General features: G+C 42.4%; 1 protein-coding gene across 1 annotated transcript in view; it reads right to left on the reverse strand.

The window, feature by feature from the left end:
- The window catches only part of LOC132873228 (roundabout homolog 2-like), a gene marked incomplete at its 5' end in the record, with an annotated part of 299,632 nt that overhangs the window by 10,552 nt on the left and 274,658 nt on the right, over positions 1 to 14,422 (reverse strand). Inside the window, 5 exons of the mRNA XM_060908587.1 lie at positions 1,228 to 1,427; positions 4,220 to 4,480; positions 5,010 to 5,169; positions 6,606 to 6,881; positions 11,107 to 11,234. Of these exons, the coding sequence (XP_060764570.1) occupies positions 1,228 to 1,427; positions 4,220 to 4,480; positions 5,010 to 5,169; positions 6,606 to 6,881; positions 11,107 to 11,234 (1,025 nt within the window). The remainder of the gene's footprint in view (positions 1 to 1,227; positions 1,428 to 4,219; positions 4,481 to 5,009; positions 5,170 to 6,605; positions 6,882 to 11,106; positions 11,235 to 14,422) is intronic.

The raw sequence follows: 14,422 nt of genomic DNA on the forward strand, positions 1-14,422 counted from the left end.
GCTGCCATATTGCCCGGGTCCTGATACTGCAGTGGTTGTTCCCTGTAGGACAGGAAAAAGAACTTGCTGTCTGTTGATAATGTAAAAACTGACAAAGTCAAACCAGGTTATACTTTGCCAGAACTTCAAGCTTGTCCTGCAAGGTCATTCTCTAAGGGAGGGGGAGGCAATATAAAAAGACCTTTACAGGGAGAGGAAGGTGCACTGGATGCAATCTGAGCAAGGCAGCAAAATTCAGGTAGAGAAAAGTGCTACATCAGATACCCCACAGATGCATACCCCCATAGATCAAAGTTGCCTAGTGTCAAAGCAAGGAGGTGTACAGTTCTATCATCAGTGAGAAACTGCATGGGAGCTAAAGGTGATTTTCTCCCCCCTCTAACTACCCCAACACCATGCATCCACTGATCTATTCTCTGGGCCACCCTTTTAATTTTAAAGCATGAATTCTGATGTTTACACAGCCACATGACTTCCAAAATGAAATATCCTTAAGTGCGGCTCGAGATTGGGTTACGATCCTAAAAACACATTTAAAAATCATCCGAAGCTGACAGGAAGGATGTTGTACTTGTAACGACTGCATTTGATGCAGCTGACCATTGTGTACTTCTGAACTGACCTTAGAACTGAATTACTCTGATGCTTATTTATCTGGAAATCTGTATTTTGTGAGTGTCTACAGTGGGTTATGAGAAAGAGAGGTGGTGGGGGCTGAATGGGGAAAAACCCTTCAATCATCCATCCAGTTTTGACTTGGAAATTAAAGAGCTCAAATGAGATGTCAAGTAGGAATGATTGCTTCCATCTAACCCGAAAGCCTTTAGTGACTGATACAGCATCCCCCCCCCAATATGAATTTCGCTGTGATGTGAAAGCACGTACTTTTTGTTTCAGACCCTTGTTAACGATTCATGGAAATGTCACCATAAAAAAAAAATCTGCTAATAGTATGTCTGAGGCAAGGATAATATTTGAAGAAAAATGGAATTCAATAGCATTTTACTCTGAACCATGTGTACTTCAATTTTGGTGAAAAAAAGAGATTTTTTCCCAGCCAATGGAATAAAAGAGCTGGTTGTAAATAATAAAATGTGACTGTAACTGCAATATTTGTTACAGCAAGTGTACAGAGCCTTGTTTCCCAAAAGAATTAATGCAATTTCTTGGACGACTGAGGCTTGCCAATGTGACTGTTCGAGTGTGTGATTCAATAGTTCTGTTCACCTGTGATTGCTCCCTCTACAGTTTCCAGGCTGCGACCAGGGGAATAGTCTATTCCACACAGCTGTCGGGACAACTCATAGCCTTCACTGTCTCCCTCTTCATCTTCTCCTTCAGTCAGGATGTCTGATCCCAATGTACTGGACACATAGCCCATGGGAGGGGCAGGGGTCTTGGGTGGATGGGAGCTGCTTTTTAGATGCCTGAAAGTCATACAAAAGTAATACGTCTTATATTTTAAACATATCACTATGTCAAACCTACATGCTTTGCCTGATTCTCCTTGCAATACCTAACTATCACTGCTGTAGGTCTCTCTATTCCCACAAGCTTGCTTTAATGTCTGAATTTATGAAAAACTACCAACTGTGCAGTTAAATCACATGGGGAATGAAGGAATCACCATGCCATCTTTCATATATGATGACAGCATCGCCAGTCATAGAAGGATGGCACTATGCCAACCAATCAGGGCATGGCATCTTCCACCCAATGACTACAAGGCAACTCAAGGAAGGGTGGTACCTGATCATCTTTTTCACCCAATTACAGCATGGGTAAACATTTAATATGTGGTACCTTGCCATCTTTCAATCCAATAAGACCATGGCCAATTATGGAAGGGTGGTACCTTGCTACATTTTTCACCCAGTTAGATCATGACCAGTCATAGACATGTGGTGTATTGCCATATTTCCCACCCATCTGATCATATTTTTCACCCAATTACAGCATGGGCAAACATTAATATGTGGTACCTTGCCGTCTTTCAATCCAATAAGACTACAGCCACTTATGGAAGGGTGGTACCTGATCATCTTTTTCACCAGATTACAGCATGGACAAATATTAATATGTGGTACCTTGCTGTCTTTCAATCCAATAAGACCATGGCCACTTATGGAAGGGCGGTACCTTGCTACATTTTTCACCCAGTTAGATCATGACCAGTCATAGACATGTAGTGTATTGCCATATTTCCCACCCATCTGATCATATTTTTCACCCAATTACAGCATGGGCAAACATTAATATGTGGTACCTTGCCGTCTTTCAATCCAATAAGACTACAGCCACTTATGGAAGGGTGGTACCTGATCATCTTTTTCACCAGATTACAGCATGGGCAAACATTAATATGTGGTACCTTGCCATCTTTCAATCCAATAAGACCATGGCCAATTATGGAAGGGTGGTACCTTGCTACGTTTTTCACCCAGTTAGATCATGACCAGTCATAGACATGTGGTGTATTGCCATATTTCCCACCCAAAGTCAGCACGTACAATGGTGTTTTGCTTTCTTCCACCTCTAATGAGAATATGGCCAATCATGGAAGGTTGGTGTCTTTCCATTTTCCCCACCATATGATAACATGAAATTGTATAACATGAAATTGTGGTACCTTCCCAGTCCTTTAACCCAATTAAAGCATGGCCAACCAAGTTGTCATCTTTTCAGCCCAATTATAGCATAAGAAGGAAATCAGGAATTCTTAAGACCCTGCCATCCTTCCTACCCAATGAGAGCAGAGTTAATCATGGAAGGGTGGTACCTGGATACGTTGTTATCCAATTATAGCATGACTAATCATGGAAGAGTGCTACCTTGGCATTCATTTTACCCACTGAGGGCATGGCCAATCATAGAAGAGCTTGCTGTCTTCTCAGACCAACAACATCATGGCCAGCTTGGGACTGATGGGACCTTGCCATCCTTCCCAACCGCAGAGTGCTTCTTTTTATCCAGTGACAGCATGATTAATCATGGAGGGGTGGCATCTTAGTCACCCAATGACAGCATGACCAATCATGGGTTTAGACTGCCTGATCTAGGGATGATGTACTTTCCTAAAGCTCTGGAAGTAGAGCTTTAACCAGGAGATCCATTCAGATGCCTCAAACACTGTATGGCTAAAGCAGTTAAAACCCTCAAGAGCAATAGAAGCTTGAGTCTATGGTGAGCTTATCCATGTCCACACAGTATTTCTAGTCTAACCTGCATCCATGTGGAGAATGTTTGGAGCTGATAGCACTAATTCCATTGGAAGGCTCACACAATGGGATGGTAATTGGGTCGGTGTGTGTTTGTGGGGGTTAGAGTGAGATGGTGGGCATGCCTGTCAGCTACATGCCTGTAATCTTCAGCACAGCTGCCCGCATGTCAACCTCACTGTGTCTCAGACGTGTAGCGTCTCGGTGCGTAATTACCAGCTCTTTTTCCTGTTGTCAAAGACATCGGCAACAGCAACCCAGTCATTACCCCCAGAGCTCCAGTCCACCCCACTCTCACTATCACGACAAGATTCTCCCACCACACATTACGACTGTAATCAATGAAGCCATTTTTGGAGCTCCAAAAGGTAAGGTGAGGCTTCACGTTTCCCTTACTACAGAAACTAAATAACGGGTAATGAAATGCTGAAAATGTTGTATTGATATGCAAAAATATCTGTTCTGTTCAGCTGATTGGAGCTGCTGTCTGTCACAACACTTATGGCAATAAGCAGGTGTATTTCTGAATGGTACATAAATGTCTCATTATGTGGAGAAATACATTTCTGGCAATATAATTTCAATCCTGTGATGCTGCAATATTTTTGCCGTCAAAGATGATGATTGTTCTTTTCAAGTGCACATCTGCAGCCATATTCAAATAGTTTCTTTCTATTTTATTTTATTTTTTTTTCCGAAGTGAAGAAAATCGAAATGGAATGCTGAATGATGTGTGTAATATTTCAAAGTGATTTATGAATACCATTTACTGAGTGTGGATAAAATAACAGTCACATAAACAACATGGTTGCCTAAAATGCTCATTTAAACACAAGCAATCATCAGAATTCATATGTAATGGAAGAGTTAAAAGGATACTGGTCACACTGCAGGCAGTTTAAATTCTTTGGCAACCTTGAAGATCTCTAAGATGTAATGAAAAAAAAATGTTTTCTAGTATTTTGCACATTTAATATCTATATATTTTATATCTTGCTCACCAGCTTTGCTTGGCCACCTCATACTGGTAGGCGCGGGTAAGCTCGTCTAGGTGGGCCTGGAGCATAGACTGCATTTCCTCATGATGTGAGGACCCCAATGAGCCAGAGGAACTCTGGCCATAGGGCAAAGCTGCTGGAGATGAAGCCACGCCCCTCAAGGGTGGAGTGGGCACTCGTTCTTCCTCCTCAAGCTCGTCCTCCATGCCTTGGTGCAAGTATGACTGGACAGGGAGGGGCGGAGCCCAGGTGTCGCTCTCATACCTGTGCCGTTGATGAATCAGTGGGTTTAGAGGCTAGGACCCAGAGGCCAACATATTTTGACACATCCTTAAAGATTAGTGGGGGTATATGAGAGAGACCCAGGACTAATTTAAGTAACCTTAGCCTTAACAAAGGTGAAACAAAAGATATCAGCTCACTCAGCAGTGCTGGAGAAGAAACATAATGCTCATTAAGCTGGCTGCTCCCTCTCTTCTCTCTGCTTTGCTGCTCTAAGCACTTTGACTGAGAAAGCAGCTGTGTTGTGTAGTAGGGTCTCAGCACATTTCGATGAACAAGAGAGGCTATCTAGGGGCACCCTGGTGTAGAGTTAAAACTTTCCTGCTGTTTCTGTGTCTCATGTGGCTTTATTGAGAAACAGTTACAATGTGCGTAGTGTTCAATAACAAAGATGTATATTGCTAATTAAGGCATATGTAGCACAGGTCTTGTAAAAATGCCTTTTATGTAAAAATCAGTAAGGTGTGTGTATGTGTGTGTGGAGGGGTGTGTGTGTCTCCGTTATCCTTACCCTCCCTCAGATCGATGCTCAGGAGCATAGTGGTCCATCTCTGTCCCTGGTAAAGGATTCATGGGTGGTGGAGGAAGGGGTAAGTTGGCCCAGCAGGAGCCATTAGGCTTTGCTGTTTTACCCCCTCCTTTCGATTTCTTCTTTTTTCCGTTCTTCCCGCCTAAAGGAGGCAGCAGAGAGGACATCATCTTCATTAATGAAGCAAACACAAATTTTGACATTCACTATGACACAGAAGGTGAAACTAGATGCAGTCCACCACCATGATGCAAAATTCCCAGCTTTCATCTGAATTATGCTACAGATGCAGAAGAGAAGATGAAATGGAGGCAGAGCCAAAGTGTGCTCGACTAATTGTGGAGGTTGAAGGTCAAAGTTGAGCTGAAAGTCTGCTCCCCATTGCATGTGTCTTTCAGCACACAGGAAGAAAAGCCGTAGTCTCAGAGGTGCCTAATGAGCAAGTCTCATTCCCTCATGGACGAGGAGACTGCTGGAGGAGTTTTTTTTTTTCCCCCACTGCTTGGCCTCTTCTCCTTTCATTATCTCACTTTCTCTCTTCTTCTCTTTGGCTTTACCACTGATGGAGCACAAAGAGCTTTCCTGCCATGTCTTTGGCTCCTGTTCATGCTGTCATTTGCAGCACGCACAGCCCTGAGCTTACACTCTGCCTCCTGTAAGCTCTTCATGACACAAGCTCAGTTTGGCGTTTTAAACACACAGTAGATGGGATGAGGGCAGTCATGGGCGCTGCCTCATGCTCCAGCTCTACTCATCTGCATGGCGACAGTGCACTAATTTCATGTCCATGGGTCAAAACACAGAGGAATCCCTGCCTGCACTAATCAGATTAATCCACGGCATCAGGCTGTAACTCTCTGACATTTCTGGGCTACAAAACTCCCAGGGCTGAGAAGCAAAACACACATTAAAAAAAGAAAAACGATTAAGGATGATATCCTCTGGGTCTGTTTTCTGCAAAGATGTAAATATTACATTGAATCCCTCTTGATCTGGGCACATTATTTCATTTCTACTTTTTTTTATTACTTTTCCTAAAGTTTTTTTTTTTACTTCAGGCTTTATTGTTTTGTCTCTATTTCCCGGTCCTTTCTTTTTTGTGGCCCTATAGAGGGCTATCATTACCTGTCCCAAAGTACAGTATGTTCCACACTCATAATTAGCCGGGCAGCCAAGTAAATTGGAGGCCATTTTCAGAGATGTCCCTGAAACAGTGCCGAGGGCTATCATTACCTGACCACTGGCCAAAATACTTTGGCATAAATGCATACACTGCAACACTGATATGGATAAAAGTGACAAAAAGGCTAAGGCTAGGATGCAGCAGTAAGAATGTCAAATACCGTATAGAAATCAAGAGAAACTGCTACTGTACTCTTCTTGTCAGGTTAAATACTCTGTACAGTACAAACAAGTAAGTATGTATGAGTTTAAAATTTAAACTCATCCTGGAGTCCCCCACAGCTCTGAACTGTAAGAAGATTAGAAGATTAGCTTTAATGAGCAAAGTGCTTTCATTTAGTTTCCTCCGGCACAGCAAGACTGAGAATGAAAGTGAAAAGGGAGCTTTGTGTATACCGTTGGCACAGGAACGATTTTCCGTGAGTGAGTAGCCCAGGCTGGGCATTTCATGCTGTGCTCGCAGCGAAGCCTTCCAGCGCGGCTCGGGACGATCCACTGCCAGCTCGTGGAAGCTGTTGGACTGCAGGATCTGTGTTGTGGCATAGGGGCTGGCATGGTTTCCTCTGCCTGGGCTACTGTAGCCTGCTTTTCCAGCGAAGTCGATGCTGCTGTAGATAGCACCATCCGATAGCATGGTGCCTGTCTTTTCGCCGGCACCAGCAGGCAGCACGTCTGAGAGCATGAGAGATGGAAAGATTAAAGAAAAAGCGACAAGGAGAGGGACAGTAGCAGCGCTTAAGGTCAGCGTGAAGCTTATTAGCGCGCCCTGCTGCTGCTGTTCCACACACTCATCCTGGCTTAAATGAGGTGAGATAAATAAAAGAGATTAGCTAGCAGATTAATTATCAGATGACATGGGATGCTCGATGGGGGTGTGTGAGTGGGGGGTGACGACTGTGAAAGATGGACACGCATGCTGAGCTGACCTTCAGCTCGGACCAGCTCGACCCACACAGCTCACGGAGATTCAGATGTGCCTATTACACACATTTTAGCACATGCCTAAATAGGCACACGTCAGCAGACTTATGCAAATCGTCTATCGACTGAATTTGCCCTTGTAAATTGTTTTGCACTTAATTGTCATAGTACAAATAAAACCAAAAACATGAAACACTCCTTGGTCATTTTATTCAGTAAATACATGATACAGGTTGTTCTACAGATACTTGTATACAGTTCTTGACTGGAGCCCATGCGACGGTACACACAGTTTGTCAGCTCACCTCTACCTCATCCATCAGTGAAACAATATTATTTGGGTAAAAAAAATGGATATGATCTTTTACTTATTGTCTCTTTTAAAATGGAAACAAGGAAGTCACACTCTCTGCTCTGTGGGCAATTTGTTGTTCCCAAAGTAAGAACTGAACTGGGAAGGAAAGCTTTTAGGTTTCCGGCATCTGATGCTTGGAACAATTTACAATCTGAACTTCAACTTCAAAACCTTGTACCCTTGACCGAATTTAAAGCACTAGTGAAAACTTTGGAGTCCAGGCTGTCTGTGTGCAAGTGTTTTATATGAGTACGTTTTAATGCAGTTAATTTATGTGTTGTCTGATTATTTTATTGTAACTGTGTTGCTGCTGTCTTGGCCGCATCTTCCTTGTAAAAGAGATAGGACTAACCTGGTTAAATAAACGCTAAATACAATTTTACCCACCACCCCAACCCACAAATTAATACGTGGCAGTATCACTGTTGGCAGATATTTGGTTCTGACCCCCGACAGGACATTAATCTTTTTGTCCCTGTTCTACTGTAAATTATTTAACAGGTATTCCACAAAATCGAGTCGTACATGAGCTGACAGCTGACGAGGCATGTAGCACCGAGTTGGCTATAAGCCATGTACGACGAAATTGAGTGGAATAACTGTTTTATTCTATCCACATTGACTGGATTTTGAGAAACAGAGCTTTTTCATTTTTATTTTTTTGCAAATTCGATAAAAACTTCATACAAAATGTCCAACAAAATCATTTCCGCTTAGCAGACACCAGACGTGGACAGTAACGCAGTACGTTTACTTGAGTGCTGTACTTAAGTACACTTTTTGAGTATCTGTACTTTACTTGAGTGTTATTTTTTTTAAACTTCTGACTTTACTACATAGCCCTGTGATGAGCTGGCGACTTGTCCAGGGTGTACCCCGCCTTTCGCCCGTAGTCAGCTGGGATAGGCTCCAGCTTGCCTGCGACCCTGTAGAAGGATAAAGCGGCTAGAGATAATGAGATGAGATGAGACTTTACTACATTTGGAATGCAAATATAGTACTTTTCACTCCACTACATTTCTGTCAAGGTCCTCGTTACTATGAAGCAGTTTTGAAAGTGGATGGTTTTTCTTTTCTTTTCTAAAATGTGATTGTTTTTTTTTTCACAGGTGACACTGAGACAGTCTATCAGTAATCACTAGGGTCACGTCACGTCCATAGACTGTATAAAACCGAGTTCAGTGATATCTCAGCAGCATTATTGAACACGATCAGTTGATGGCAGAATGGAAGGAGGCGGTTCTTCTGGGGGATGCACACACCCATGGCCATACCTAGAACCCATGTTTCAGTTTTCTGAAAGGATTAAAGCTTCATTTCATTTTAATTGTTTGCTTTGTTTGCCTAAAATGAACCACATCACGGCCTACAAAAACTCACAATACAACCTGTGGAAGCATATTGAGTTATATAAAGGTTTTATTCCAAGAGAAAGCTTGCAATGAAGTTGTCTGTGCTTTTAGAGCTAGCGATAACATTGCAATAGCCATGCAGTCTGGTTCGTCAAATTACTTTCTATGGATTTGCCCGCCAAGTTGCCATCGCCTTGTCCACAGCTAATGTTAACGCATAGCTAGTTAACTTGGACACTGTTAGTTAGCATGTAAAAACAGAGTTACGCTAACATGAATAATGCTAACTTATCTGAAGTCCTTTCAGAAATACGTTTTAGCATAATCTTGCCAAATAAACAGAATGTAGAAATCTTTCTTTCCTAGTAGCATTAGCTACCCAATATGATTTTGAGTTTGAAAAGAGTTTGCTAGCATGTCAGGTGGAGTTTCACTGACTAGCTAGCTTAATGTTAAACCACCATGATGGCACACCATGTGTTCATTTTGTGAATTCACATTTCTGTCTTTGGTAACGGCATTAGCTATTTTAAGCATTGTGGCAATAATACAACAATGCGTTGACAGAGCTCCGTATCAATGCGCTGTCGAAGCGCGCAGAAGGTGTTAGTACGCCTGTCATTATAGTGCGGACTTTCCATAGCATAGAAAATCGCTACGTTTCAATTTGTGTAACTGAACTTGTTTCATATCACTGGTCATATAAACCTATGTAAACAGGAAAAACGCGGAAGAGTTTGGTCGCATCTAACTACAGCCCCAAAAAATACCATTGGCCATGCTGAGCCTAGCTACATTGCTAACAGGAGTGACAGCACGTCTGACTGCGTCTGACTGACTGGGAGGTCGCGCAAAGCTCGGAGAGGTACGGAGCAGCTCGTCTCAATTCAGATAAGAGCATATTTCATTATGGAAGTACGGTGGACTGTTCCTTTAAAGATAAAGAATGTAAACAAACTGGCGAAATAACAGTAGCAATTTGTGAAAAATGCTGTAATAATAATTCTTGAAAAATAAAAAAAGATACGTTCTTACCAACGAATACTTTCATTGTATTCGTTGGTAAGAACGTATCTTTTTTTTATTTTTCAAGAATAAAACCTGAACCTGAAAAGTCAAAAGACCATTGAAATTTATAGGCTATCATTTGGGCAAATTTCAAACAAGATGGGATATGTTCTCTTTTCCCTTTTTTTTTTAAACAAAGGATTTCCTCATGCTACCATTCTACACAAGTCAAATTTATGAAGTTTGGTTTCTATTTGTTTTACAAAATTTCTTCCATCAATGTCAGAGAGGGCTGTAACTCCTGTAGAGATGCTGTAGGCCTCCTGGTGGCCTTCCTTACCACTGCGGTTCACCATGCTTTGAGGGAAATCAAGTTTTTGGGGAAACTTGCATTCTTGTCCTTGGTGGTACAGTATTTTTAAAGAATCCTGTCTGTTTGGAATGTTCCTTAGTCTTCGTGGTATAGTGTTTCTTTGGAACTGGGGAAACCCCAAAACACAGCCATGCTGAAAATGGGAACTGGCATAATGGTTTCTTTTAACTGTTTTCCCATCAGTATCTAATGACTTTAATGGTATACAGAAACCATTAGGCCAACTTCCATTAAAAAAGGGTTGTTGGTTTTTTCAGGAAGGAAGGATATTTACTTCTGAAATCATGTGGGAAAAACTTCAGGAAAAAAATGGACTCCAACCAAGTAATTAAGCAGTAGAAGAGAGGTAGTTGCTTCAGTTGATTACTATTGTTATTTAATGTATTAAATTACTGTAATTTTTTTAACTTTCATATCCAAGAGTAGTTTGTGTTCATGAGCAGCAAAAATATGAGTTAAATACATGGTTTCGTGCTTCACAGTGAAAAACAACCCCAAAGGTGATGAAATCTATTTATAGGCACTGTAATGCCATGAGTTCTTCTTGTACGCTACAGGATACTTTTTTTCAAAAAATTTTTTATCAGACCTATTGTTTTTAGGCACACATGGATGAACTGGATGAGACACATGAAGGACAACTGAGTTGAAAGAGAATTTTTAGTAGTGTGTGTGTGAGATCACTTGTCATTTCCACTACTGAGAGATCTATGCTCGCTGAAATATTCATAATCCTCATACATGAATTCAGAAAAAATATATATATAGTGATGGTATGCTTGGGGCCCTGAACCTGCGACCTTCACTCTCTCTCTTGTGGTCTTTGTAGTTGTGATCTCCTCTTTCAGGCCTTTTCCTTGGCTGTATTGTAGCCTCTTGAGAGCTTACCTCCACGACCAAAGTTAGTGAGGTCTTTGGGAGCGCCCAAACCACTGTTGGCAGGCAGGCTGGTGGACGGCCAGGAGTCGGCTAGCCAAGGGAGGCCAGGGTCACCGGCTTTCAGCAGACCGGGTCGGCTAGGACAGAGACACAAAGAGAGAGAAATGGAAGACATGCATATATAAGCGTATACGCTGAATGATACCCAAAGGGTGAATAAAAGACGCAAAGAATAACATTCACACAGTTTTCCATTTTTTTCACGGTCTGCATCAGCACCAGATTGCTGTGAGAGCTCGTTTCCCAAGTACACTGCCCCGAGCAGTGAAAATAATAAAGACACAAACAAAAAGACATAAAACAGTGACAAGTCTATAAATCTGGTACTGAGCTTCTGCCCCCCCCGCCCCAGAGAGAGAGAAGCCGATAGCAAGCGCATGGTGGAATATTAAAACCCCCTACAGCAAGTGTTTCCTTCTTCATTTGGGGATGGAGAGGTTACCAGTCTCCATGGTAACTAGAGTGGCTGATGCTCATTGGCTGGCAACGACCAATTGAGCAAAAAAAGCTGATGTAGAATTTTGATGCATACAATAAAACACGACGGGGAACAGAGCATGTACATTTTTCACTCGTTTATTGGAAACGGGGGACATTTTGAATTGTGTTCATTTGTGTACCAAGAGGGGAAGTCGGAGTCAGCCAGGCGGGTTGTGCACATGATTTGGTTTACCTTTCGTCTAATGAATGCAGTAGCCCAGGACAAAGTGTTCCCCGAAGAGCTGAGAGAGCCAGCAGCACATGGGGACTTCAACACATCTGAGTTCAATGGCTCAAAGGTGCAGCTTATGTGAGCTGTTTCCATCCAGACTAACACACACACTCATAAGCATCTCATTCTCATTAGTATGCGCATTCCAATGCACACACACTCCTGTACTCAGGAGCATACAGAAGAGCAAAGAGATAGCGTTTACACTTTGAAGCAACCTATTTTCCTGTTAGCTAGTTCTGCCTCCTCAGTTATGCTGAGCCGATGCTGATGCTGATGAAGGGGCCTCCACAGGGGCCTGCGCTTGAATCTTTCATTGGGGCCCTAACCAGTGATATTTAAAAAGTGCTCTATGAACTCGCATGACAGAAGGGTAGATGAGTGCCAAGGGCTGTGTGTGTAAAAGTAAGAGTGCTTATGAGGGACACTTTCTCTTGGATAATTATCTTTTCACATCCTCTTGAGCTTCTTTCGACAGGAGAATCCATCACTGGCTCTGGGGAGAGCCGTCTATAGCCAGGCTGTGACGATGAATGGAGGAATAAAAAAGCGGCCCTGACACATTAATTGTTTCGGTTAATTCCAGCCAGAGGAGATTTATTAGCCAATCAATCGATACATCAGCTTAGGCATTGCTCTGGCACGGGACACTGAGTATCGGAACATCCATCAGGTTCCTGTCTGCTAGGCTGTTAACATCGCCAGTTTGAGCAGAGAGCCTCTCCGCTGCTTGAGTGTACCGCTCTGAAAGTGCAGCTGATCTGAAAATGAATGCTGAATCATGAAATTGAGTCATACACCATCATGTTCTTGCCCAAGGTTAAAGCACATCACAAAGCAGTCAAGCAGAAAAAAATATCCCTGACCATATCATAGCTTTATTTTTTTTATTCTCAGGACTGCAGGCTTGTAGTACTCGAGTCTGACTCGCGCCCTAATTTTAAGGACTCGTGACTTGACTTGGACTTGAGCACTGATGACTCGGACTTGGACTCGTTCATTATCTGCATTCAGACTCGTAAATTGGAGCCGAGGACTCTGATTTTTTTTTTTAGTTTTTGTAACATGCCATAATAATTTGGCATAAGATATTTATATTTACATTAATTTTTATCCCCCACCCAAACGAAGTTTGGCGGGGGATATAGAAATGGGTTCTGTCCATCCGTCCGGCTGTCTGTCCAGTCACATTTTCGTTTCCGGGCCATATCTTTAAAACTACTGACGATATCTTCATGAAACTTTGTATACATATCAAACAACATGTGAACTGGTGCCTTTTGCTATTTTGGATTTTTGAAAAAAAAAAGTATTTTTCAATTTTTTACATAAAAATTAGATTTTGACTTAGTTTCTAAGAGCAATGTTCGTTTCTGGAGCATATATCCAAAACTATTCATGATACGGATTTGAAACTTGGTATACATGTTAACAAGGTGATGTAGATGTGCCTTTTCATACTAAGAAATTTGAGAAATTTTAGTCTTAGAGGTAGGTTTTGTTTCCGGAGCAGAATTTGAAAACTATGAGCGATATGGTCTTGAAAGTTGGTATATGTGTTGATTAAGTAATGTGTATGTGCCTTTTGATACTAAGAAATGTGAGAAATTAAAATTTTTAGCTCACCTGGACCAGAGGTCCGGTGGGCTTATGCCATGGGCTGCTGAGGTCAGTGTAAAGAGGTAGGGTTGGTTTTCTGCTGCAGAACTTGAAAAATGTGACAAATTATATCTTGAAACTTGGTTTATAATTGGTATATAGGGCAGGGGATACAGGTGACTCTGTCTTCTTGTTATACTAATTTTGTGCAAGAGAATGCACATTGACCTGTTCATGTTGCTTATACAGACTTCTCGTGCAGTGGGGGGAAATGCACTGCTATGCGTTCCATATGTAGAAGAACTATCGAGGAGACGACGGGGACGACCTCAAACTTCAATCGTCATTCGGCAAGACTCCACCCAGACAAGGAAGTGACACGCTATGGTCATTGCCCTGTTGATAGCGGGGTTTGCTTGCTGAGCGATGAACTAGTTAGTGTTAACCCTCTCCCATGTTATTTGCCCTGTTGATAGTGGGCGGGGCTTGCTGAGCGATGAACAAGCTTTTTATCTGTAGCCTATTAACTAAAATGGGGCAGTCAAGCAGTAATGTTAGTCCGACACAGTAGCAGAGATGGTTTCACATAAAGGCAGCATTAGCCACCATCAAACGGTGCGGTTGGAGTCTTGTTCTTAGGTGGTGTTTACATTAGACCATATCAGCGGATCATCAGATTAACGTTTTTAAAACGATTCGCGTGCACACAGCAACGCCAATACACGATTCACGTGCACACAGCAACGCCAATACACGGATACGCTCTGCTCCGCAGGCATCCTGCGCTCCAAATCACTCCGCCCTGAACAGCGAGTGCCCTCTGGAGGGTGCGCATTCCGGCCCTGCGCAGCTCACAGAGCGCGCGAGTGAAGCGCACGAGCAGTGATTCGGGACAAATAGCAGGAAGTGAAAGTCCGCGCCGTTTTTCAGCAGTCGCGTCACATAACCAACACC

The sequence above is a fragment of the Neoarius graeffei genome, chromosome 25 (assembly GCF_027579695.1).
Source record: "Neoarius graeffei isolate fNeoGra1 chromosome 25, fNeoGra1.pri, whole genome shotgun sequence".
Classification (NCBI taxonomy): domain Eukaryota; kingdom Metazoa; phylum Chordata; class Actinopteri; order Siluriformes; family Ariidae; genus Neoarius; species Neoarius graeffei.